The sequence below is a fragment of the Aquarana catesbeiana genome, linkage group LG06 (genome assembly GCF_042186555.1).
Source record: "Aquarana catesbeiana isolate 2022-GZ linkage group LG06, ASM4218655v1, whole genome shotgun sequence".
Taxonomy (NCBI): domain Eukaryota; kingdom Metazoa; phylum Chordata; class Amphibia; order Anura; family Ranidae; genus Aquarana; species Aquarana catesbeiana.
The window spans coordinates 85127761-85155068 of record NC_133329.1 but is presented as its reverse complement, the minus strand read 5'-3'; the positions used below and the strand labels follow the sequence as shown (position 1 = coordinate 85155068).

The following is a 27308-nucleotide window of genomic DNA, read 5'->3' as shown; positions in this document are numbered from 1 at the left end:
GAAAGTGGCAGCAGCCGTGTTGGTTTGGTGGATTTGTCCTCCCGTCTGATGCGACTACCAGCTCAATGTGTAGCTGTCAGCCTGCGGCTAGCCTGTGCCATTGGGCTTTTATGGCTACATTTTTGGCATCTGCAAGACATTATCAAACCTCCATGTGTAATTTACAGTAGCAAATGGGCAGTTATTAGTGCTGGGACAAGGTATTTTAGCACCCAAGGTGCAACGCTTAAGTGTTCCTCAACCCCATGGGCTGCAAATTGTAGGTCTTGTCCTTTTTGCACCCCCCCTCCATCCTGCTAAAGCACCCAAGGTCACCTCGGGCCGGATGGTAGGAGACCCTCATAATGGGTACAGAAGGTGTGCAGACCTGGGAACTCAGCACAGGGATGGTGGGAACTCCTCATAATGGGTAGAGCAGGTGTACAGACCCTGGAACAACAGCGTAGGGTGGTGGATGCCCCTCATAATGGACACAGCAAGTATGCAGACACAGAAACTCTGTGCAGGGATGGTGGGAGCCCCTTATAATGAGCACAGCAGGTGTGAAGACCACAGGGACTTAGCACAGGGGTCGTGGGAACCCTTCCTAATAAGCACAGCAGGTGTGTAGACCTGGGACCTTAGTGCAGGGATAGTGGGAACCCCTCATATTGGGTTCAGCAGTTGTGTTGACTTGGAAAATCAGGGTGGGAATGGCAGGAGCACCTCATAATGGACACAGCAGGTGCGAAGACCCAGGAACTCAACGCAGGGGTGGTAGGAACCCTTTATAACGGGCACAGTAGGTGTGCAGACCAAGAACTTAACATAGGGGTGGTGGGGACCCCTCATAATGGACACAGTAGGTGTGTAGACCCAGGAACTCTATGTCGGGATGGTGGGGGCCCCTCATAATGGACACAGCAGGTGTGCAGACCCAGGAACTCTGTGCAGGGATGGTGGGAGCCTCTCATAATGGACACAGCAAGTGTGTAGACCCAGGAACTCAGCGCAGGGGTGGTAGGAAACCCTCATAATGGACACAGCAGGTGTACAGACCCAGGAACTCAGGGAAGGGGTGGTAGGAACCCCTCATAATGGACTCAGCAGGTGTGCAGCAATGGGAACTTAGTGCAGGGATAGTGGGAACCCCTCAAATTTGGCACAGCAGTTTTGTTGACATGGGGACTCAGCGCTGGGATGATGAGAAAAGGGCACAGCAGGTGTGTGAACCTGGGAACCCAGGGTAGGAAATGGTAGGAGCCCCTCATAAAGGCGCAGCAGGTCTGAAGATCCAGGAACTCAGAGCAGGCGTGGTAGGAACCCTTCATAATGGACACAGTAAGTGTGCAGACCTTGAAACTTACTGCAGAGATCTCACCAACAAAGACCCCGTTAAACAAGAAAAACTGGTGGTTTAACTCTTCAGTATTTACCAACCAATAAAATATCACTTTTGGATAGACTGACCCTTGAAGAAAACTGTGCATTTTTTCCCCTTGTCTGATTCTTGGCCGCTCGCCCTCCCTGGGTCATTACTGTATGTTCGCAAACCTGAGTCGTCTCGAATCCAGGGGTTTGTGTTTCGTCTAGCGATCGCCTTTTATCATCTGATCTCCCAGCTGGCTAAACAATACGGCCGGCTATATGAGGAACAATACGTCAGCACGGCGGTGAATGAATGGGACCGTCTTTAAAATTTAAACATCTGTGAAAATCTCATGTATCTTTATCCGGATCAAAATGTGCGGGATTGTCGGAGGATGAGGGATTGCTATTACATGGTACAGCCAGCCGCAGATCAGATTCAGCCCAGTCAGGACAAGCACACAGATTCCTCGGGGAGATATCCGATCTCACCTGATGCCTGCAGCCCGCGGACTGAGAAAGAACACTTAAGCTGGTTATACACTGTTATCATTATATATCACGTATATTATCAAATGCAAAGTTGTACAAAAATTTGTGGGAAAACTCTCAGTACATTCGATGACTTGATGAATGTTGTTCATCGGTACTTTAAAATGCCGTTTACCTTTGACATTCGATTTTGGAGTGAATGGACTTTACCGAGTGAAAGCCACATATACCGTGTTTGTGAAAAAATTTCCATCCTGCTCCTTCAAATTTTCTCAATAACAAATGTTGATTTGACCCCACAAACAGAAGAAAATTGAACGAACGTTCTTAAAACGAAACATTTTCAATTAAACTCTACTAGTGTATGGCCAGCTTTAGGAGCAGGTTATAGCCAAGGATCTTCACCGAAAGGTTACAGGCCACGCTTACTAAACGACATGTGAACATTTAAGTGTATATTCACCTTTTAACAAAAAATTTAAACGTAAACTAACACCGTAAACCCTCCCCATCCCATCAGTCCCAGCTGCACTTACCTTGGTGAATGCTGAGCTGGCAGTGCCCACACAGCCAGTATAGTGGTTCGGGCAATTGAAATCCCTGCCCTTCTCCCCCTTCATTCTGTAGGGCTTCTGGAACGGATCAGAGGGAATCTGACTGGTCAAGAAAAATCATGTGCTGGTGCTGACCAATCAGAATCGCTCTGATCTGCCCTGGAAACGCTTCATATATACGGTAAGTGGAAGAACAGCGGGGATTTCAAATCCCCGGACCGCCACACTGGCTGCGTGGGAACTCACAGCTCATCAACCTCTGGGCAAACAGCTAAATACAAAGATAAAATACATATAAGGCAGCTGATTTACATGCCAAAAGATTTGTATTTCTGTCCATCTTGTCCAGAGATTTACACAGCTCTACCCCACAGCACAGGCATTCACACCTGATGGTTGCGTTTTTGAGAGTTTTTTCAGGTGTTTTTCAGGTTTGCATCGGCATTTTTAAAGCGTTTTTGAGCTTTGGCAGTTTTTTTATTTGCCAATACAGAAAAATATCATCTGTTTCGTAATTTTTTTGCTATGTTTTTCAGCTTTTCATCCACTTTTATTTATTTGTTTATTATTTTTTTATACATTTTTTAAGTTTTTTTTTTGTAAGAGGTTATTTTATTTATTTATTTACATATTATTATTTATTTATTTTGTTTGGTTAAGGGTAAATATTAGGGTTATGTCGTGTACACACGGGCGGACTTTTCGGCATCAAAGGTTCGACGGTCTTTTCGACTGACTTTTGACGGACTTTTTAACGAACGGACTTGCCTACACACGATCACACCAAAGTCCGACGGATTCGTACGTGATGACGTACACCGGGCTAAAATAAGGAGGTTGATAGTCAGTAGCCAATAGCCACCCTAGTGTCGGTTTTTCGTCCGTTGGATTAGCATACAGACGAGCAGATTTTTCGACAGGACTCGAGTCCGTCGGAAAGATTTGAAACACGTTTCAAATCTAAAGTCCGTCTGATTTTGGACTGAAAAGGTCAGTCAGAAGTCTGATGAAGCCCACACACAGTCGGATTGTCCGACGGATTCGTTCCGTCATATCAGCCTGGACTAAAAGTCTGCCCGTGTGTACACGGCATTAGGGTATAGGGTTATAATAGCTGTACAACTCTTTCCTATGCAGGACGTGACTCGGCCGCAGCTCACACTGGCACAGAACTCCTGCTGGCAGATCCAGGCCGACGTCCCAAGAGAGCGACCTAGGCCAGAACCTTCTCCCAGCAGCCTGTTCTTTTCTCCTCAGCAATCTGGTAGTTGTAGTTCAGGCCAGTCCTGCTGAAATTGAAACCCCAGCATTCTGAACTACACATCCCACGATGCTTTGCTCTGCTCTAAGTTCTGTTTTTAGGAAATGACACATGGAGTCCAAGCCAACACTAGAGGGAGACAATTCCACATCAATAGCACTGCATACCGTCCCTGAATTGCAGGCACAATAGCCAGCTCCTGGCTACATTTATTATCCCCTGGGTATCGTATTGTTCCAATTCCCTCCCATATGCCTTTGTGGATTTTTCTGCATTGTATTATAAGGATAGATACCCCCCCTTTCTTTCGGGCATAGGAGCCTAGCTGGATTTATTTTAATTTTCTAACCATCAGTGGAGTCAAATCAACTGTGGTGGTGAGGTATTTGTTCAGCATCATGTGTAGGGCAGCCCATTTATTTCATAAGGAACGGCTCTATGTGCGAGAAATGCGCGAAATAAGTCCTTGGCTCTTCTGCACAATCACGCCGCACATCAGCAGATGCGTAGGGGGGCCATTAACAATTAACATCACTGCCCGTGTCTGCTAAAGGGCATATACACTTCTGTGCGTGTGTTGGGAAAGCTCGCAATTTTGCGTGTGTTCCCGACACGCACAAATCGTGAATGTAGCCTGAAGCTCGCCATACACTAGTAGAATTTCATTCAAACTTAAGAAAGAAATTCAAAGGAGCAGGATGGAAAAACGTTCTCGAACTAACACATTTTTAAAGGTGAATGTGATTTTCGCTCGAAAGAGTCCATTCATTTCATAATAAAAAATGTTATGGCTCCATTCACTCTAGTGTGACTTGTCACGTGACCAGTCACAGCTCATTGATTCCAATGGCACCCCATTCCAATCTATGCAACTTAAAGTCGCAGTGACTTTGAAAAGGTTCCTGCACTGCTTTAATGCGACTTTGAAACTTGAGTGCCAGGGAGTGTAAAGTTGCATAAAAGTCACATCGAAGTCAAAAATGGCATGACTTTGGAGTCGCACTCGTGTGAACAGAGCCTGAATGCAAATGAAATTTCGAAGTACTTTCGAAAGACATTCGTCAAGTCATCAAATGTACTGAGAATTTTTGTGCGAATGCTCTGCTAGTGGCCAGCTTTAGGCATATTTTTAAAATTCAGTAAGTAAGTAAGTGAGTAAGGTTCAATTAAAGGCCTAGTTCACACCTATGCATTTTTTTTTTTTTAGGCGCTTTTTACTTTTTTGCAGAAACACACTACAGTTCATTTAACATGGCTTCCTATGGGACACATCCACAGCTATGCTTTTTTTCAGCCACTGCGTTCTTGAAAAGGGTCAGGGACCTTTTTAAAGACGTTGAAAATCCTCGTGTTTTATCACCTTAATGCATCCTATGCATTAAGGTGATAAAACACCTTGCAGTCACCGGCCCCCCCAGCCCCCCCTGTTTTACTTACCTGAGCCTCTTCATCTCTTCATCAGGGGCGCGCTGTCCCTCTCTCCACGGGGTCCCGACTCTTGATTGGATAGATTGATAGCAGCACAGCCATTGGCTCCCGCTGCTGTCAATCAAATCCAATGACGCCGGGGGCGGGGCCGAGTCCGGCATTCGTGTCTATAGACGCAAATGCTGAACTCGGGAGCTGCACAGTGGAGGTAAGTATGATGTGTGTTATGCAAAAAAAAAAAAAAAAAAGATCCTTTACAATCACTTTAAATGCAAAATGGTGCTTTTTCTTGCTTTTTTTTGTTTATTAGACTTCAACGGAGAAGCTGCAGAAAAGCACGTATTGCGTTTTTGCTGTTATTTTACCACGAATTGCGTTTTTTAATTGCCCCCCCCCCCCAAAAAAAAACAAAAAAAACATCAAAATGCAAAACGCAAATCATGGTAAAATCGTGAGTACAAAAACACAAAACACACGGTAAAAAGCACTGCAGAAACTATCGAAAGCACAGGGGTAATCTGAGCCTAATAAAGACCGATCACTGCTGCTCTCTCTCCTTGTGCAGGGCGATTGGTCTTGTCCCCCCCCCCTGTAGCTTTCTGCAGCCCATGTTCTATTGGATAGTGCCCGCTATCGAGAAGTGCCCGGGACGAACAACGCATGGGCCGCACATGCGCCGTAGGGAGCAGAACAACAGCTAATTTGACATTCAGCTGTTGTGACGGCGAGGCGGCGCCTGCGCACAATAGCCGTTGGAAGAAATTTTTGTGTCAGATTGTGCCCCGCGCTGCCGAGGCGTGTTCATATCGGTGAGGGGCGGATTTGTAAATGATGGGGGGCGGATTATTAAATAATGGGCAGTGCTGCTATACACATATTTTTCTCATAGAAAAACACGCCCTTCAGTTGGCTAAACACGCCCCGCAAGCGTCCAGGAAGAATAGCAGAAAAAGATGTGTTTTGCAGCACTGCCCATCATTTAATAATCCGCCCCCATTATGTACAAATCCGCCCCCTCACCGACATAAACACGCGCCGCCAGAGGCTGCGCATGCGCCGTTCGTCCCGGGCACTATCCGATAGAACACCGGCCTGTAGTGGGTGGGGCCTGCTGACTCCCTCCCACAGCTTTACTCTCTGCACAGTAATGATGTCACTGCATCCTCTTCAGGGTATTCTCTGGGTATGTAAAGGCATTTGGTGCACACAAAGTGATTATACATTCCTTGTGGCTATTGAGGAATATATTTAAATGAAAGTTTTTGAGTCCGGAGTTTGAAACTCAAAAGCTCCAACAGCAACCTGAAATATCAGTTTTCTATAAACTGACCCTTGATCCCCGGCAACAATAATGTATTTCTGTAGTGCACTGTGGAAACTGTATCCGTTATCCAATCTACACTGTGCAAATCACACCCGTATTATGCTGGCCTGTGTCCTGGGGCGATATCTGAGCCTCGGCACACTGGGCTTTGTCTAGGTGATCTACGCAAAGTTCCCTGACGTCACAATACTCTTGTTTCCTGATCCTCAGTGTCATTGGATTAACCCTTCGCCATCTGTCCTCGAGTGGTGGGCAGCCTTTATATACACCATATTACCAAAAGTATTGGGACGCCTGCCTTTACATGCACAGGAACTTTACTGACATCCTAGTTTTAGTCCGTAGGGTTCAATAATGAGTTGGCCCACCCATTGCAGCTATAACAGCTTCAACTCTTCTGAGAAGGCCGTCCACAAGGTTTAGGAGTGTGTCTATGGGAATGTTTGACCATTCTTCCAGAAATGCATTTGTGAGGTCAGGCACTGAAGTTGGATGAGAAGGTCTGGCTCACAGTCTTCGCTCTAATTCATCCCAAAGGTACTGGGTTGAGGTAAGGACTCTGTGCAGGCCATTCAAGTTTCTCCACCCCAAACTTGCACATCCATGTCTTTAAGGACCTTGCTTTGTGCACTGGTGTGCAGTCATGTTGGAACAGGGGGTGTGTTGTGTTGAGGGGGGGTGTTACCTACCTGACACGCACTAAACTACCTGACACACACTGAACTACACTGACCTATGTGACATACACTGGGGCAGCGGGCGGTGGGGTTTTGTGGAGGGGGGGTGTTACCAACCTGACATACACTGACCTATCTGACATACACTGACCTACCTCTCACACACTGACCTACTTCACACACACTGACCTACCTGACACACACTGACCTATACTGACCTATCTGACATACACTGGGGCGGCGGGCGGTGGGGTTGTGTGGAGGGGGGGTGTTTCCAACCTGACATACACTGACCTATCTGACATACACTGACCTACCTCACACACACTGACCTACCTGACATACACTGACCTACCTCACACACACTGGCTTACCTGATACACACTGACCTATCTGACATACACTGGGGCGGCGGGCGGTGGGCGGTGGGGTTGTGTGGAGGGGGGGTGTTACCTGACATACACTGACCTATCTGACATACACTGACCTACCTGGCTGACATACACTGACCTACATGACATACACTGACCTACCTGACATGCACTGACCTATCTGACATGCACTGACCTACCTGGCTGACATACACTGACCTACCTGGCTGACATCCACTGACCTACATGACATGCACTAACCTACCTGACACGCATTGACCTATCTGACATACACTGACCTACCCGACACACAATGACCTATCTGACATACAATGACCTACCTGACACACACTGACCTACCTGACCAGACTTCAGGTGATGTGATGTGACCTTCTCCTGCAGCGGGGATCTTCTCACAGTGACACGGTGCTCGCATTGCAATTCCCGCCTTCTGGAGCCTGCAGCGCCTATGATGGATGTCACACGTCCCGTGGTCCCGGCATTGGACCAGTGGGACATCCATCATAGGCACTGCAGGCTCCAGAAGACGGGACCTGTTATGTCACCTGGCCGTGCTCGGGGTCAGATCGGTCCCCGCTCGAGGTTAATATTAGAATTGTGAATGCCCGAGACCCAGGGCTTTTTGGGAACCCACTCGGGGCTCCAGCCCCCCTCAGCCCCCCCTCCTGACGCCACTGTCTACAACTCATGATACATGTGATGGTCAGTGGGAAGAATGCTCCTTATACTTGTGGTCATTGGGAAGAATTACCTCCTTACAGGAAGATAAATGGTGTCAGCAGGGCTGGGCCACAGAGTGGGCAGGAAGGACAGCTGCCCTGGGCACTGTTGTATTATGTGAGGATTGGGGGCAGCACAAGGAGATTGGGGGGAGGGGATTTGTGATGGGAGGGGGTTGGGGGAGCCAGCAGGAGGTAAGAATTGTTCTAGGAGGGGAAATCTGGGGAAGTGTGCTTGGAGTGGAGATTTGTGTTGAGAGGGGGGAAAGGGGAAGAGGATTTGTGCGTTTGTGCTAGAAAAGGTAATATGGTGGGAGGGGGGGGGGCTTTGTGCTAAGAGAGGAAATGTTTTTTGGGAGTGGGATTTGTGCTAGTAGGGATTTGTGCTAGGAGGGGGATTGGGGAAGGAGAATTTGTGCTGGGAGGGGGGATGGGATATATGCTCGGTGGGGAAATTTGAGGGGTAGAGGCTTTGTGCTAGGGAGGGGGATTTATTTTGTGCTAGAAAAGGAAATATGGTGGTGGTTGGGGGGCGGGGGATGTTTTTTGGGAGGGGGATTTGTGCTAGTAGGGATGATTGGGGGCATTTGCGCTAGGAGGGGGGATTGGGGGGCATTTGTGCTGGGAAGAGGGATTGGGGGAGGGGAGAGTATATGTGTGAATGGGATTGGGGGAGGGGAAATTTGAGAGGTAGAGGAAAACATTTTTTTTGGGGGGGGGGGATTGTGGTGGGAGTATAGGCGGGATGAGAGGATTTGAGTTAAGCATGCAGATTAACGCTCAATTTTTTGGAGGTAGGGAATTTTTGCTGACACATAATGCTCATACATCTTGGCGGGGTGGGCGCAATTTGGAATGATAACCTAGATGACCTTGTTGCTCAAGGACTCCTAGCAACCACTGGAGGAACTCTGTTCGAGAAGCCCTGATTTAGATTAAAAGTTCTCTGAGTATGGGAAACCATCCCTGAGAATGGCCACTAGATTTTTTGACTGACCTTTCATCTCTGCGGTTTTCTCAATACTTGTTTGAAACCTTTCAATCCAGGTTTGCAGTTAAATTTATTATGCTCGGGGACCTGAATCCAAATGGATCATCGGCACCTCTGATAGTTACACCTGGCTCCAGATCAACTGCATTGCCTATTCAGACAAGCAATGATGGAGTATTTAGAAGCACCAAATGTCAATAACTTCCACTTTAGGGTGTTACCAAAACTAAGAAAAAGCGTGTACAGTTTGTATAAAGCAGGTTGGTCATGATGAAAGGATGCTCCTCTGCTGTGACATGTTTACCAAATATTAGTACAAATGTCATTATCAGTGACTGAGCAAGAAGCTGGTGGACTCAGAAGAGGAAAAGTTAATGGCACTGGTGAGAATGGAGCGGGTGGCGGTTCGGACCTCACAATGCTGGAGGACATGTAAACCCTCGCCACCATTGTCCAACAAAATGGCTTGTGCTTAACCTTTAATCTCCTGACCCTCGTTAATTAGTACTTCAATGCCGTGTCTGCCCTTTCCACAGACAGATGTGGAGCACATAATCAATATTCCCAAGAGGTTCTAAAACAAAAACGAGGACAACATAAACATTCACTTACCGCCATGACAAGTTCGAACGGATACTTGTACACCCTTACTGGGGACTGGTACTTCTGCACCATCTTCCTTCACCGGCTAGGTCTATCTGTACAAAAGACAATCGGTCAGCCATTGCGTTGCTTTCCATGTACTTTCATTTGAGCTAGGACTATCTCTTATCCTAAACGAAAGGAGTTCATGACACGGGGTTCTAATTCTCCTCTACTCTAGACTGAAAATAAAAAAACATGTTTTGAAGTGTTCAACAACAATACTCCCATGAGACTATATGTGAATTTACATATTTTATTTTAATAATGTCTTTTCCCCTTTAAAGCCTCCCTTGTGTAGATATCCAAAAACTCTGTGACTGCCGATGGGAGCCACCATCTTGACTGTAATGTCAGCTGCCATAGGTGTGCGCAGCCTATTGCATCAGGGTGTGCACCCCAAAGCTCCAACACATATGCGTTTGACATATTTACTGGCCTCTTCCCAGCTCTCCATCCGGAGACAATGGGAGGAAGGGGGAGCAAGGGAGCACATGGGAGACCCGGGCAACAGAGGAACAGGGAAATGAGGGGTGGCGGGGGTGGCATATATTAGTACCAATCCCCTATATTTTCCTCCTGTGGCAGCTGAATGTTGACAAAAGGGAGAGGAGAAGCCTACTTTCAGCTGATGCAGGAGGAAAATACAGATCGGTTCCACTAAATTCCACCCATGCCACCTCTCCTGTCCAGGTTCTGAGAATCGGCAAGGAAGGGTTGTGGTTTACCTGTCACCTGCCCACCATTGACAGGTTGCCAACCCCAGGATTAGGGTGTGCCCAGGCACACCTGGCACACCCCTTGCGCACGCCTATGTCAGCTGCTCCAGCAGACTCCGAGCTCCCATTTAAGTGGCACTATATAGCAGCGTTTCTCAACCTTTCCTTTTACATAAGGTTTATTGAATTTTGGGGTATACAGGACAATGTTGCCAGCCATATCAAGAAAGAATTCTAGTAAATGACAGCAACAATGTTCTACATATACTCACTGTTTATAGTAAAATATTGCAAAAGGTCAACTTCAGAAGGTTTGTGTGTGTGTATTTGTGTGTGTGTGTGTGTGTGTACACACGTGTGGGATGGGGAGGTTAAAGGTAAATGGAGCAGGGGTTTCAATATGGTGGGTGGAGGGGCCTTGATGTGTTCTGAGATATTGCTGGAGGGTATTTAGGAGGTGGGGAGCCTCGTAGGGAAGGTGTCTCAAAGCCATGTGAGTGTGTGGTAGGATAGTGTGGTTTGGGCAGTCAAGGGGTGCCAGGGGTTGGAGAACAAGAGTCAATAGGAAGGATGTCCCTTACATTGGTGGTCAGTGGAAAGAATACCCTTTTACAGTGGTGGTCAGTAGAAAGAATGACCCTTACATTGGTGGTCAATGGGAAGAATGCTCCTTACATTGGTGGTCAGTTCGAGGAATGCCCCTTACATTTGTTGTCAGTGGGAAGAAGGTTTTTCACATTTGTGGTTAAATGGAAGAAAGTCCCTTACATTGGTGATCAGTGGGAGGAATGCCCCCTACATTGGTGGTCAGTGGAAAGAATGCTCCTTACATTGGTGATCAATGGGAAGAATGCCCTTTACATTAGTGGTCAGTGGGAAGATTGTTCCTTACATTAGTGGTCAGTGGCAAGATTGTTCCTTACATTAGTGGTCAGTGGGAAGAATGCTCCTTACATTGGTGGTCAGTGGGAAGAATGTTCCTTACATTGGAGGTCAGTGGAAAGAATGTTCCTTACTTTGGAGGTCAGTGGGAAGAATGTTCCTTACATTGGAGGTCAGTGGGAAGAATGCTCCTTACATTGGAGGTCAGTGGGAAGAATGTTCCTTACATTGGAGGTCAGTGGGAAGAATGTTCCTTACATTGGTGGTCAGTGGGAAGAATGCTCCTTACATTGGAGGTTAGTGGGAAGAATGCTCCTTACATTGGTGATCAGTGGGAAGAATGCCCCTTAAATTGGTGATTAGTGGGAAGAATACTCCTTACATTGGTGGTCAGTGGGAAAAATGCCTGTTACATTGGTTGTCAGTGGGAAGAAGGCTCCTTACGAAGGTGGACAATGGATAGAAATCCCCTTTTACAAATAGCTAAAAAGATGATTGTTGTAAATAGTTACCCCTTGCAGCCTCTGGAGGAACCCTGGTTGAGAAAAGCTGCTCTATAGTATTATCCTTCATGCCTACCTTGTTAGCTACATAAAAAGTTATGTGGGGAGGTGAAGGGAGGGACAGATGAGCTGGGCCAGCATCGACAGTAAATATCCACTACCAGAAGAGGAGAGGGCTATGACATGCAACAAGGGAGAAGCTGTGCTAGGGAACTGATGCTGCTAAAGTAGTTAAATTATCTAATGTAACATCTATTGCAAGTATAATGGAAAGGAAAAGTGCTGCAAGTAAAGATTTAAAATGCTTGATTTTTTTTTTTGGGGGGGGGGGGGTATCTAATTTTGTTTTTATATTGGTGACTAAATTATTTAATAATGAAAGACCTTGACCGCATCTACTCATCTTTACATTTGGCAGAATATTAAATATTAAAATGCCATCCATTTTGACTGCTAAACACAGAGAATTTTACTCTACTAAGATATAACACTAGAACGTTTCAATGCTTGTAAAATTATACTGTGCCTGTTGCACACACAAAGCAAAATGGATAACCGATTGCACATTATTGTTGTTACAATACAAGCGTGCTTTTCAAGAAATTGTTTGCATCTTAATTATATTCGAATTGCAAGCAGTAACTATTGACAGATCGGCATACCATGCAGATTAATTTCACAAAGAGTGCAAATATGCTTTTGTGCTCCGAGATTACAGTTAGCTGCGTATTACGGTGGTACGAAGTCAAATAATTGCCTTTATCACGGGTGCCTAAGGTTTCAGATTATTATGGGGTGAAAGGACGGGGCTTATTCAAAGTTCTTTTCAAACACAGAGAATGATATGCAAAGCCAATGAAGCAGCCATGTCAAATAGGGCATACCAAGCCTGAAACATAGAGCAGATACCCCCTTCTCTATATGGAAAAAATTATTTTCAGCAATAAAAAAATCTAATATTAAAATGAAACAAATAATAATAATAATCAGAAAAGAAACAGAGACAATATACAAATACCATACTGGTGATCCCACAATAGGGATAAAACTTTTTCGCGGAAGGGAGTTTAACAAGACTCGTGGCCACTCATTAAAATTAGAAGAAAAGAGGTTTAACCTTAAACTACGTAGAGGGTTCTTTACTGTAAGAGCGGCAAAGATGTGGAATTTCCTTCCACAGGCGGTGGTCTCAGCGGGGGGCATCGATAGTTTCAAGAAACTATTAGATAGGCACCTGAACGACCACAACATACAGGGATATACAGTGTAATACTGACATATAATCTCACACATAGGCTGGACTTTATGGACTTGTGTCGTTTTTCGACCTCACCGACTATGTAACTATGTAAGAGACAGTGAAAATTGTAGTGTCCTCTTACATTGGTCAGTACAATACTCCCTTAATCTGCCAGTCACTGTAAAGTTGTCTCCTTACATTGGTGGTCAGGAAGGGAGTAGTCAATAAAAGAAGAGCTGCCTTACAATGGTGGTGATCAGTCCGAGGCAGAATGCCCCCTTACATTGTGTCAGGGATCCACCAGCACCAGTCCAGGACACTTACGTTCGCCTATGCGTCGGCGCGCTTCCATTCGGACACAGCATCAAACTGCTGTGCATCAGCGCGGCGCTCGGGCACGCGCGGGGGCGCGCGCGGGTGCGCGGCGCGGGTGCGCGCGCGCGTGCGCGCGTGCACGCGCGCGGGCGCGCGCGCGTTCGCGTTAGCGCCGGTTTGGCGCCATCTTAGCACATAAAAGTTCCCCTGTTCCATGAGGACGTCGCTGCTTCGTCTCAGCTCTGTGAATCTGTTGACCCGTATCCTGATTGTCTGCTACCTGATCTTGACCCGGCTTGTTTGACCATCCGACCTGCTCCTATCCCGATCCGGCTTGTCTGACTACTCTTCTATCCGTATTTGCTACCGTTGCCGAACCCTGCCTGTTTACCGACTCTGCCTAGTCTGCCGTTATTACCTGTGCCAGCTACCTGCCGACCCGGACTGTCTGACTCTGCTTGTGCCTACTGTTCACTTGCTGTTGCACCTTCAGCTTCAGCTTCAGTGATCTCTCCCTCCAGCGTGTCAAGCCTGCTGCCGCTCCAGTCTGCTCTCACCTGCAACTCAGCCATCCAGTGTGTCAAGCCTGCTGCCGTTCCAGTCTCCTCTCACCTGCAACCCAGTGAGTCAAGTTACTGCTATTCCAGTCTCCACTCACCTGCAGCTCGGCCATCCCAGGAGGGATCTCTGCCTCCACATCAGAGACTATACAGGCACTCCTACCCCACTGCGCTCAGGAGACCACTGTCCCCACTCCAGTGGCTCCTGAACCAGCGTTGTATGAGAGGTCTTCTCCTACAGTCAGGCTCTCCTACCAGGTACCTTACAGTACGAAGCAGCCATGACTGAGCCTGCAGGAGATACCTCTCCTTTGAAAGAAATATGCACCCACCTTGCGGCCCTCACTCAAGCCGTACAATCCCTTCAGGATAACTACAACAGATTGGAGGGACAAGTCCAGAACCTAGCAGGCCCTAACCCCTTGGCCTCCTCTTCAGCCACAACCCCAGCACAGACGGCTTCTGGACCTTCTGTTGTAATGCTTCCACCTGAACCAAAGGTTCCTACTCCTGATAGATTCTCTGGAGACCGGTCCAAGTTCCGGGCCTTTCGCAACGCCTGCAAGCTCTTCTTTGCGTTACAGCCCCGAACCTTTTCACTGGAGGCCACCAAAGTGGGGTTTGTGATCTCCCTCCTACAAGGGGAACCTCAGATCTGGGCTCATCGGCTACTTGAGGGGGACTCCGTCCTAACCCAGTCTTTATCCTCTTTCTTTGAAGCCATGGCACAAATTTATGAGGACCCTCAACAGACTGCAACAGCTGAATCAGCACTGCTCACGCTCCAGCAAGGTCGCAGACCTGCGGAAGATTATGTCATGAACTTTAGACGTTGGAGTGCAGACACTCAGTGGAATGACGCGGCCCTGCGTCATCAGTTTCGCTTAGGTCTGTCTGAAGGTTTAAAGGACGAACTTGCCCGAGTGGGTGTACCAGACACTCTTGAAGCATTAATTAATCTGACTATCCAGATTGACCGGCGAATCCGGGAACGTCGTTCTGAACGATCCACTTTACAATCCCGCCCGATGTGGATGACAGCCAGAGCACCACTCCCGGCAGCACGCTACTTACCCCCATCCAGCTCTAATCCAGCTAATGCTATGCCTGATCCTGTGGAGCCTATGCAATTGGGACTGATGCGACCTGCCTTATCGCCTGAAGAACGGGCCCGGCGCCGGCAACTCAATCTGTGCCTCTACTGTGGTGGGACTGGGCACTATGTCCTGAACTGTCCAGTCAAATTAAGTAAGTGCCCATTCTCTGTGTATACCAGTCTCTCTGCTCTGTCTGCGAACTCTACCCACATTGCCATTCCTCTGTCTTTACAGCTGCAAGAAGGGACAATAACGACCAACGCCATCATTGATTCCGGAGCATGCAGTTGCTTTATTGACTCAAACTTTGCCAGCCAGCATAACATTCCATTACAAACCAAGACCCATGGACTCGCTGTATTTCTAGCTGATGGCTCCCGCATCAGATCGGGACAAGTAACCCAAGAAACCCTGCCTCTGCCTGCTTCTACTTACTCCCTACACAAGGAACTGCTGGTTCTTGATGTCATCTCCTCCCCCATGTTTCCCATCATCCTGGGCATTCCTTGGCTGCAGGCCCACAACCCTTACATTCATTGGACATCTGGAGAAGTGAAATTCTCATCTTCTTACTGTCTTGAACACTGTGTAAAGGAAGATTCGGATTCTTCATCTACTCTACTTTGTCTAGACACCGACCAGAAACTCTGCCAGGTCATACCTAAACAATATCATGAATTCATCGATGTTTTTAGTAAAAAGGGGGCAGACTCTCTTCCACCTCATCGGCCCTACGATTGCCCCATTGATTTGCTGCCTGGATCCGAGATACCATTCGGACGCATTTTTCCTTTATCCGAGAAGGAACAGGAAGTACTAAAAACATATATAGATGAGAATCTGGCCAAAGGTTTTATACGTCACTCTACCTCCCCAGCTGGTGCCGGAATATTTTTTGTGACCAAAAAGGACAAGTCGCTCCGGCCGTGTATCGATTATCGTGAGCTAAACAAGATCACGGTCAAAAACCGGTATCCCCTACCCTTGATACCTGAACTTTTTCAAAAATTAAGGACTGCCGTCATCTTCACCAAGCTTGACCTAAGAGGGGCATATAATCTAGTCCGCATCCGGGCTGGACATGAGTGGAAGACAGCATTCCGAACCCGATTCGGGCATTATGAATACCGGGTCATGCCCTTTGGGCTCTGCAACGCCCCTGCAACTTTTCAACACCTGATTAACGACGTCCTTAGGGACTTTCTGGATGTGTTTGTAATTGCATACCTGGACGATATCTTGATTTTTTCGGAGTCCCGTGAATTGCATCAGGAACATGTCCGCAGGGTGTTGGGTCGTCTTCGCTTACACAGTCTGTACGCGAAAGCGGAGAAATGCGAGTTCGAACAACAGAGCATCCAATTCTTGGGGTTAATCATCTCCGCAACAGGCATCAAGATGGACCCACAAAAAGTGTCCGCTGTGCTGGACTGGCCGGTACCCTTGGACAAGAAAGGAGTTCAACGGTTTGTGGGGTTTGCAAACTTCTACAGGAAATTCATCAGGGGGTTCTCAGCCATAATTGCACCCATCACGCAGTTAACCAAACAAAATATCCGTTTCTCCTGGAACCAACTTGCCCAAGATGCCTTCGAAAATCTCAAGAAGCTGTTTACTTCAGCACCTATCCTCAGTCATCCTGAACCATCCCTACCGTTTATTTTAGAGGTTGATGCCTCCGAGATTGCGGTAGGTGCGATTCTTTCACAGCGCAAAGGTAGCAAAGAGATAATGCATCCTGTAGGGTTCTTCTCCCGTAAACTCTCCCCCGCGGAGAAGAATTATGACGTCGGTGACCGTGAACTTCTCGCTATAAAAGCTGCTCTAGAAGAATGGAGGTACCTGTTGGAAGGGGCTATGCATCCAGTACTAATTTATACTGACCATAAAAACCTAGAGTACTTACGATCTGCCAAACGTCTGAAGCCTCGACAAGCCCGCTGGGCTCTGTTTTTCTCACGTTTCTCATTCCACATCACGTACCGTCCAGGCTCTAAAAATATCAAACCAGACGCATTATCACGTATGCATGACAATCCTAAGGACTTATCCACTCCGGACACCATATTATCCTCAAACAGTTTTTTACTGCTGCAAAAAGATTTACTTTCCCTGATTAAGGAAGCATCCTCCGAATCAGCCAGGCCTACTGGAATTTCTTTAGTAAGTAGAGATGGTCTGTTCTGGAAAGGAAGCCAAATTTTTGTTCCTGAAGACATTCGGGTCAGGGTTTTAGCACTTCTCCACGACCACCCATTGGCAGGCCACTTTGGGGTCCGCAAGACCTTGGAACTAGTGCAGCGTACTTTCTGGTGGCCCAATCTGAAAGACTTCTGCGAAAAGTATGTCAGTTCCTGTCCCATCTGTATCCAGAATAAGTCGTCCAGGAATCGAGCTTGGGGCCTATTGAAACCATTGCCCGTACCCGACAGACCGTGGAAAATGATTTCTATGGACTTTATTGTGGAACTTCCATGTTCCGAAGGATGTTCAGCTATTTTTGTAGTTGTAGACCGTCTAACCAAAATGGCTCATTTTCTACCTTTAAGGGGAACCCCGTCTGCCTCCGAAACTGCTCGCATATTTATCAAGGAGATCATCAGACTTCATGGAGTACCGGCAAACATAGTTTCTGATAGGGGGGTTCAATTCACTTCACGTTTCTGGAGATCCCTGTGTGAAACCTTAAAAATTGAATTGGCTTTGTCCTCGGCATACCATCCTCAGACAAACGGTCAGACAGAGAGGACTAATCAGACCCTGGAACAATACATCAGATGCTTCACATCATTCACACAAGATGATTGGGTATCTCTATTACCCTTAGCGGAATTTGCCTATAACAATGCCAAACATTCTGCCACCGGTCAATCTCCCTTTTACGCCAATTATGGCTTTCACCTAACCTTTCTACCTGATTTCCTTTCAGAGTCTTCGGTTCCAGCAGTACAAAGTACGGTGGAGTTCCTCAGTCACAACAGCCGGTTGCTACAGGAAACGGTATCCAAGGCTCAGGCTGATGGTAAGAGAATCTTCGACCGGAAAAGAAGGGGGGAGCTGAACTTGCAAATTGGCGACCAGGTATGGCTTTCTACTGTTAACATCAAATTAGCATGTCCTTCCAAGAAGTTGGCACCTAGATTCATGGGACCTTTTCCAGTCAGAAGGAAAATCAATGAGGTATCTTATGAGTTGACGTTACCTGATTCATTTAAAATTCATCCAGTATTCCATGTATCTCTGCTTAAACCTGCTGTACCTGATCCCTTTCCTGCTAGGGGCACAAGACCCCCTGAACCTGTTGTAGTTGATGGCAGTGAGGAATTTGAGGTCGAGGCTATCCTCGATTGTAGAAGAAGGCAAGGGCAAAACCAGTTCTTAATCAAGTGGAAGGGCTACGGCCCAGAAAGTAACTCATGGGAACCGGACAGTAATGTGCATGCCAGGCGTCTAGTGCGCGCTTATTTTTCTACTCATCCTGAGAAGAAGAGGTTGTTGGGCATCCGGAGGCTGCCCCTTGGGGGGGGGCAATGTCAGGGATCCACCAGCACCAGTCCAGGACACTTACGTTCGCCTATGCGTCGGCGCGCTTCCATTCGGACACAGCATCAAACTGCTGTGCATCAGCGCGGCGCTCGGGCACGCGCGGGGGCGCGCGCGGTGTGCGCGGCGCGGGTGCGCGCGCGCGGTGCGCGCGTGCACGCGCGCGGGCGCGCGCGCGTTCGCGTTAGCGCCGGTTTGGCGCCATCTTAGCACATAAAAGTTCCCCTGTTCCATGAGGACGTCGCTGCTTCGTCTCAGCTCTGTGAATCTGTTGACCCGTATCCTGATTGTCTGCTACCTGATCTTGACCCGGCTTGTTTGACCATCCGACCTGCTCCTATCCCGATCCGGCTTGTCTGACTACTCTTCTATCCGTATTTGCTACCGTTGCCGAACCCTGCCTGTTTACCGACTCTGCCTAGTCTGCCGTTATTACCTGTGCCAGCTACCTGCCGACCCGGACTGTCTGACTCTGCTTGTGCCTACTGTTCACTTGCTGTTGCACCTTCAGCTTCAGCTTCAGTGATCTCTCCCTCCAGCGTGTCAAGCCTGCTGCCGCTCCAGTCTGCTCTCACCTGCAACTCAGCCATCCAGTGTGTCAAGCCTGCTGCCGTTCCAGTCTCCTCTCACCTGCAACCCAGTGAGTCAAGTTACTGCTATTCCAGTCTCCACTCACCTGCAGCTCGGCCATCCCAGGAGGGATCTCTGCCTCCACATCAGAGACTATACAGGCACTCCTACCCCACTGCGCTCAGGAGACCACTGTCCCCACTCCAGTGGCTCCTGAACCAGCGTTGTATGAGAGGTCTTCTCCTACAGTCAGGCTCTCCTACCAGGTACCTTACACATTGGTTCTCAATGGAAAGAAGACCCTATTAGACTGGTCCAGTGATAAGAATCTTCCCGTATATATACAGCTAAAAAGGTCATTACTTTCAGTAGTTACTTTTAAAGAAAAAGTTAGCCTTCATTGGTCACATGCTGCTGGATCTTGTGCATAAGAACTATGAAGTCATTACCCCAAGGTCAAACCTACCACAGCTCAAGGAACCCCCACCAACCCCTGGAGAAACCTTGGTTGAGAGGCTGCCTTAGACTGCGGCACATGCCTACCGTCTAAACAGCAAAGACACAAAATCAGGAAAAAAAATTAATTAAAACTGGAAGCAACCTGAAGAACCAAGGAAGAACAAGTAAATTGTTGAAAACTGATATAAACCTTCGGGGGCCTCCACACAGAGCAATCATTAACTCGACCTCTTCTCTGGCCAGGCCGATTAGTGTAGATCTCAGAAGTTGCCTTAAGATGATAAGCTGACCCAAATGTCCTTCATTCTATAAAAAGCTCTCCAACTCTCACCTTCATCCTGAAGAACATTATCGTCTAATGTAAAGCTTAAACAGCAAAACGCAGGTTGCCCATGCTACACAAATCATATCAAAACCAGGTACAGTATATGAAAATTGTAAACTGTACTAATACATATTTTTTCTAAATATAGACACTAAGGGGGTTATTTACTAAAGGCAAATCCACTTTGCACTACAAGCGCATTTTAAAGTGCACTGCAAGTGCACTTGGAAGTGCAGTTGTTGTAGATCTGAGGGGGACATGCAAGGAAAAATAAAAAACAGCATTTTTGCTTGCACATGATTGGATGCTCAAATCAGCAGAGCTTCCCGTCATTTCAGAGCTTCCCCTCAGATCTACAGCGATCTACAGCGACTGCAGTGCACTTGTGGTGCAGAGTGGAATTTCCTTTAGTAAATCAACCCCTAAGACACAAAAACATCCACACAAAATATAAAAACCCTCAGAAATGTTCTTCCATAGGTGCAATAAAACACGTCTTTTGGAGTAGCAAAGTATTGCGACCCCCTACAGCACAATATTTCATCAATAGTGGCACAACTAACAGCCAAACCAGTAACCTTATCATATGCTTCTTATTTCCTCCTATCTTCTCCATTCCCTATCATTGTAAATACATTTACATACTCTATTCAATGCTATACAATGGGTCATCACCTTAAACCCCCCCCGTGTAGTTCCACTGACCCAAGTTTTTTACCAGGATGCTAATAGAAAAAGTATTTCACACTATTCACAATTCTATGCAACACTTTCATAATAAGTGATATCCTCAGTCTTCATGCCAGGCAATATCATGAACTCCGTACGTCTTAGACCTTTCTCATATCCCTGTTATATCAAGCTGGCCACACATGGTTAGATATTATTACAGAAGTTCGGAAAAATCATTAGTCAGAACATTCTTTCTTGGCATCATTGAATCATCTAATTTTGTTCAAAAGCCCTTAAAATGTAATCTAGGCCCGCTATATAAATGGAACCCAGATATATTTAAACAGGTTCATTGCATCTGGCAACAAAGTGGCTAAGGCTTCATGTACACGGGACGTTGTTCAACCTCTCCTGACTGATTTAACTTGACAGCTAGAAACCGGTGTGTATATATATATATATAATAGCCAAAAATGAAAAACGCCTGTAAACGAAACACGGCTAAACGCGAGTTACCACATTTAGCTGCATTTGAAATGCCTCTAAACACAGCTTCTGAAACAACTATAAACGACCCTGTGTACATGTACTGATAAGATAACATAGAAGAGAGTTCAGGGGCAGCTGAAAAAAACACCCAACTGCTCCTAAATATCCTTTTACCAGCAGCAGTGTACATGAGGCCTTAGTGGTTAGCACTCCCACCTGGCAGAACTAGGGTCATTGGTCCAAATCTCACCATGGCACTACCTGCCTGGAGTTTGCATGTTCTCCCTGTGCCTGCGTGGGGTTTCCTCCCACACTCCAAAGACATGTTGGTAGGTTAATTGGCTCTGTCCGAATTGGCCCTGGTATGTGTATTTATGAATGGGAGTTCGGTGACGGTACAATCGTCCAATTTTCCTTGTTGTTTCACAGCAAGTCGGAACTGAGGAAGGAAATAATGTATGAAAATTCTCGTACAACAAATGTAGGTTATAGTTTCTGTTCATGCGCAGTCTTTCTTTTCAAATTTTTGTCATACGAAAATAGTACACATTAACCGCTTCCCCCGGGTTCACGTCATATGATGTTGGGGACTTGAAGTGGCGATATCTGAATGTTGCAGCTGAAGACATCATGCAGATATCATTCTTTTCAGCCGGTGATTCCCTGCACAATAAAAAACAATCATAGCGGCCGTTTTGCCGCTTGATTGTTTTTACAGGGGGGCGGGACGTCCCCCCCCGCCACCCTCTCAGGTCTCACCCGTGCGATTGGAGAGCCGGAGAATGAACCCACCGGCGGCAGACGTTTACCATAGAGCTGACCAAAGACCAGGTGGTCCCTGGACAGCTTTATGACTCTCGGAGGCCGGGCGTGGTGTTATGATGTCACGTCCAGCCTGGCAGTTGTAAACACTGCCGTGTATTCGGCTGGAAAGCCAAGGGATCAATTTATTTATTTTTTTTTATCTCAGGCTTTCCAGCCTAGACGAGAGCTGTGGAGTCTTATAAGCCCCACATCTCTCTATAATGAGGACGTGTCATGCCCTATTCCTATTACAAGGGATAGTTTACATTGTAATAGGAATTAAAGTAAAGAAAAAGGAAAAGCAAAGAATTTAAAGGGAAAGTGTAAAAAAAAAGTGTAAAAAAAAATAGAATTTTTTTTTTAAGTGCCCCCGTGCCCGCACACAGAAGCGAACGCATACGTAGGTTGCGCCCGCATGTGTAAACAACATTCAAACCACACATGTGAGGTATTGCCGCGAACGTTAGAGCGAGAGAAATAATTATGGTACTAGAACCCTCTGTAACTCCAAACTGGTACCTGTAAAAAATGTTAAAGCGGAGATTTTTTAAGTAATGAAGTTTGGCGCCATTCCACGAGTGTGCGCAATTTTAAAGCATGACATGTTAGGTATCTATTTACTTGGCATAGCATCATCTTTCATATTATAGAAAAAATGAAAAAATAAAATAAAAATTAAAAAAATCGGGCTAACTAGTGTTTTGTTTCTTTTAAATTAATGAAAGTGTTTTTTTTTCCCAAAAAAATCACGTTTTAAAAATTTTGGTGCAAATACTGTGCAATACAAAATTTGCAACATTTTATTCCCTAGGGTCTCTGCTAAAAAATATATATATAATTTTTGGGGGTCCTGAGTAATTTTCTAGCAAAAAATTATGCTTTTTACACGTAGAGAGAAGTGTCAGAATTGGCTTGGAGGCAAGTGGTTAAACGAAATTCGCTCGTTCTGTTCCTATACGATAAAAATTTTTTTGACCCTTTGGAAATTTCCGCTCGGAAGGTCGGAATCGGCTGTCGAAAGTTGTGTTCACACTATCAGAAAATCGTACAGTCATTCCTCGGACGACGTAAATGTGCGCCCGATTTTCTTCTAGTGCCAGGGACCTTGGATTGTAAGATCCTTGAGGGCGGCAAATTATGTGAATGTATAATAAATATGTAAAGGGCTGCCTAAATTGTACCTGAAATACATAAAAATAAAATATGTACAAACAATTCCCAAACGAAAACCACATTCACGGTTAGAATTTTTGTTTGCTCCAAAAAAATGTTCCATCCTGCTCCTTTGAAAATTCTCATCATCATCAACCAAATATGAACGTCAACTTGATCCTACTAAACCATTTGAAAATTGAATGAACATACTCAAATAAAAATACAAACAAACAAACAAAATTCTATTGGTGTATAACCGGCTCAAGTACCGGTATTTAATGGATTCCTATACTTTGACACCACACACGCCTCCTGCATTTGTTCTCCTATGTCAAAAGTACATTGTTCCTATTTTTTATGCTATACTTGTAGTATACTACACCTACAGTCTATGACCAGATGTACCATTGTACTACTAGACTTTGTTTTCTTTTGCAACTTTTGCAAAACTGAATATTGACTTTGTTAAAAAAAAAAAAAAACACAACAAAAAAAATAAACAAAAAAAATAAATAAATAAAAAAACTCACAAGCAGCAAGTTATAATAAAAAAAAAAATATAAAAGCAAGAAGGGACAATTTCCAAAAAAAATAACAATATGACAAAAATGTCAAATATCACTATGAGCCCCATCCGGGCATGACCCAGGTCACTAAGAGAAATTCTAGGGACAAAATAAACTATTCAGTGCTAACCACCCAAACAAATAATTTAAAATGTGCAATTGCTATTAGGAACTAATTAATGCTAATATATCTCCAACTAATATCTGGCAGAATCAATAAGTGCTAATTAAGATAAAATCTGGTAGATACAAAAAAAATACTTGATAAATAAAGCTATGACAGAACAGTCAACCTGTGCAAAACAGAAGCAGAGAGGTGCAATTCCTGGGGAGCTGAAAAAAAAAAGGCCAGTAGATAGATCCTTCAAGTTCCAGCTCTGTCTTGGAAGTTCAGTAGAAATCTCTGTAGTACTCGGTAAAATACTTGGCTAGAAATAGGTTTGAAATGCTCTGTAGAGCGGCCATTTCACTGGGGGAAAGGAACATGTGTTCCCTGCTTCCTGCTGTTATGTAAAGCTTCCACACTGGAGGTTCAATGTACGTCATCCAACTTTCCTTGAAATAGATTGATATCCAGGTACCCTGCACCCCCATGGGCAGTCTGGTTTCTTGATGGCACGCAAAGGCCATCTCCGAGGCTAAACTCTTACCAACTATAATCATCTTCTCTATTATCTGGATTAAAGTATTGGTAAATTACTAGGTGTATTCTACCCTGGTGCAGGGGTCTTCAAACGTTCTAAATAAAGGCCAGTTTACTGTCCTTCAGACCTTAGGAGGGCTGGACTGTGGCCATCAGGAGTACAAAATGTCCCAGCATCAGTGGGAGTTAAAAATTGCCTATCATTGGTGTCATTGTGAGGATTTGTGCCCTTCATTGGTTGATATAATTTGAAGGAAATGTGCCCCTTTGTTGGTGTTATTGTGAGGAATTGTGCCCTTCAATGGTGTCAGTGAATAAAATAGCAACCCAAGACTAAATAAAAGCAAGCAAAGGCCCACATCCGGCCCCCCGGGCCACAGTTTGGAGACCACTGCCTCAGTGCATTCTCTGTATTGGGGTCAAAATGCCACAGTATCATTTGGTGCCTCCGGCCCTCCTTAAAAACTTACCTGCAGTCCGCAATGCTTTCTCTGTCTTCTAGGTTCTGGAGGTGGGTACCGAGGGAGGTGGAGCCGTAGGCTCCTGCTGCTGTAAGTCAGGTTCTGGGAGGAGAAAGGAGGAGGGACCCAGGGGTGTGGTATGCCAGGCGCTTTGTGTGTCTATGGACGGATACAGCCCTGGCCAGGACCACGCAGGCATGGGTGTCTCTTTAGCAGCCAACTTAAAGTGGTTGTAAACCCTTACACACCACTTTTCGCTACAGGTAAGCCTATATTAAGGCTTACCTGTAGATACTGGAAATTTCTCCTAAACCTGCACAGTTTAGAAGATATTCACCATATACCCTTGCGCCGACATCATCGGTGCATGAGCACTGAAGAAAGGGCCATTTCTAAAGGGCCCATGCCGTGATCGTTGGTTCCTGCGTGCATGCACGGGAGTGATGTCACGCGACTCCGGCTAGTCACAGAGCCGGAGTCCATGGCCCCGGAAGGAAGAGGGGTGAAGATGGACGTGGCCACCGGCGGGGGCCTCGGGGACATCGCGGGCTTCGTTTGAAGGTAAGTGCAACATAATGGACTAGTATGCGATGGATACTAGCCCATGATCCTTTTACTTTGCAGGGGAAAAAAGAGGAAGTAAAACCCATCAGGGTTTACTTCCTCTTTAAAAAGGATTAAAAAAAAGTCAGTGTGGACCTTCTCTTCCCTTCAAAGTGGGGGCCGACAACACGTTGATCACAATCTACCCGTTGATCATGGGCAGGTGACAGGTAGATCAGATCCCTTCCCTGCCAACCCAGAAACCTGGATAATAGTGGGGTCGGCATTTACTGGAACTGATCCCCTGTCTTTTCCCCCTGCAGCAGCGGAAAGCAAGCTTCTCCTCCTCTCCCTCCTGCAGCAGCTGAATGCCGGCAGGAGGGAGAGGAGGAGAAGCTGGCTTTCCGCTGTTGCAGGGGGAAAATACAGGGGATCAGTTCCAGTAAATGCTACCCCTGCCTCCCCTCCTGTCCAGGTAGTGTCCTCTTCCTTCTGCTGCCTGGGTCGTGTGTTCCCCTGGTTCCCGACATACCCCACAGCACATCCAAATTCCCCTTCTCTCCTCTCCTCTCTTCTCCAGCCGGCTACTGTGGGGGATCCTTTCAGGATGGAGAGCAAGTAAAGGGGCTGGTAAATGTGTCATTTACCGGCCTCTTCCTTTCCTGAATGAACAAGTGAATGATCAGCAACAATGCCGAGTCAGAGATGGCAGTCATATAACTTCTGGTGTCTGTAAAGTTCTTAGCTGTGTTCACAAGAGTCTAACACAGATCAGCCCCTGCTGCAGCCCTTCACTATGTAGCTTACTAAAACATCACAATGTTGCAGTCAGATCACTGGGCAGGGAGAAGACTAAGGAAATGTTTCCTCTTTCCTGCAGCAGACTGAGGACATAATTTAAGAATAGGCGAAGTTGGCTGTCTGGAACTCTAAGTTTTATTGAAAAACAATACTGTCGCCATGTATGGTTTAAAATAAATAAATAAATCACACTTTACACAATCCCAGAACATACTTGTTGCATGACGCAAATTATTTTTGTTTGCCAATCTTGTGACAATGCGAATATATTTAAACAGTTGAGCTAAATGTAGTTAGAGTGCAACATAATACGATAATGGGGGGGGGTTTCCATCTCTCTAGGTCTCCTTCTATAGGGCCCTTTCTTTTTAAAGCAGACTTAAACTCTCTCAATCAACATGAACTATTTTTCTGGTTCAATAAGTTTTTATTGCAGATGTAGTGTTAAACATACAACAATGTCAAAGGCACCTAGATTGCCCATGCAGGGGCTAGAACTGGCGCATAAGAGACACAAAAAAAAGAATACAACATAAATAGAGGAGGGCATCTGTTAGCAATCAAAAAAGGCTAATGCCGCGTACACACGGTCGGACTTTTCGTCTACAAAAGTCCAACGGACGCCGACGGACTAAAGCTGGCTGGTAATCCGATCGTGTGTGGGCTTCTCCGGACTTTCAGCAGACTTTTTCAGCCTCAAATCCGACGGACTTTAGATTTGAAACATGCTTCAAATCTTTACGTCGTAACTACGACGGACCCCGAAATCCGCTCATCTGTGTGCTAGTCCGACGGACAAAAACCCATGCTAGGGCAGCTATTGGCTACTGGCTATGAACTTCCTTATTTTAGTCCGGTGTACGTCATCACGTACGAATCCGTCAGACTTTTGTGTGGTCGTGTGTAGGCAAGTCCGTTCGTTAGAAAGTCTGCTGCAAGTCCGCCGAAAGTCCGCCGGAAGTCTGTCGGACAGGCTGTCGGACTTTTGTAGACGAAAAGTCCGACCGTGTGTACGCGGCATAAGAGCCCTGGTAAGAGAAGGAGAGAAGCACCCATAGAGGGACATTGGAGGAAGCATGGAGTAGTGATAATTGGGAGATCTGAGCTGCCAGATAGTACTTAGAGAGGAGTGCT

At 46.1% G+C, this 27308-nt stretch overlaps 1 protein-coding gene across 5 annotated transcripts in view; it reads right to left on the bottom strand.

Moving 5' to 3' along the window:
- The window catches only part of SEC14L5 (SEC14 like lipid binding 5), a 142237-nt gene that overhangs the window by 67222 nt on the left and 47707 nt on the right, over positions 1–27308 (bottom strand). For 3 of the 5 annotated variants that reach the window (XM_073636348.1, XM_073636347.1, XM_073636349.1), the window contains exon 3: positions 9798–9883. In XM_073636348.1, coding sequence (XP_073492449.1) covers positions 9798–9860 — 63 coding nt within the window. In that variant the 5' untranslated portion in view covers positions 9861–9883. The remainder of the gene's footprint in view (positions 1–9797; positions 9884–27308) is intronic. The other 2 variants (XM_073636350.1, XM_073636351.1) reach the window with 1 other exon arrangement.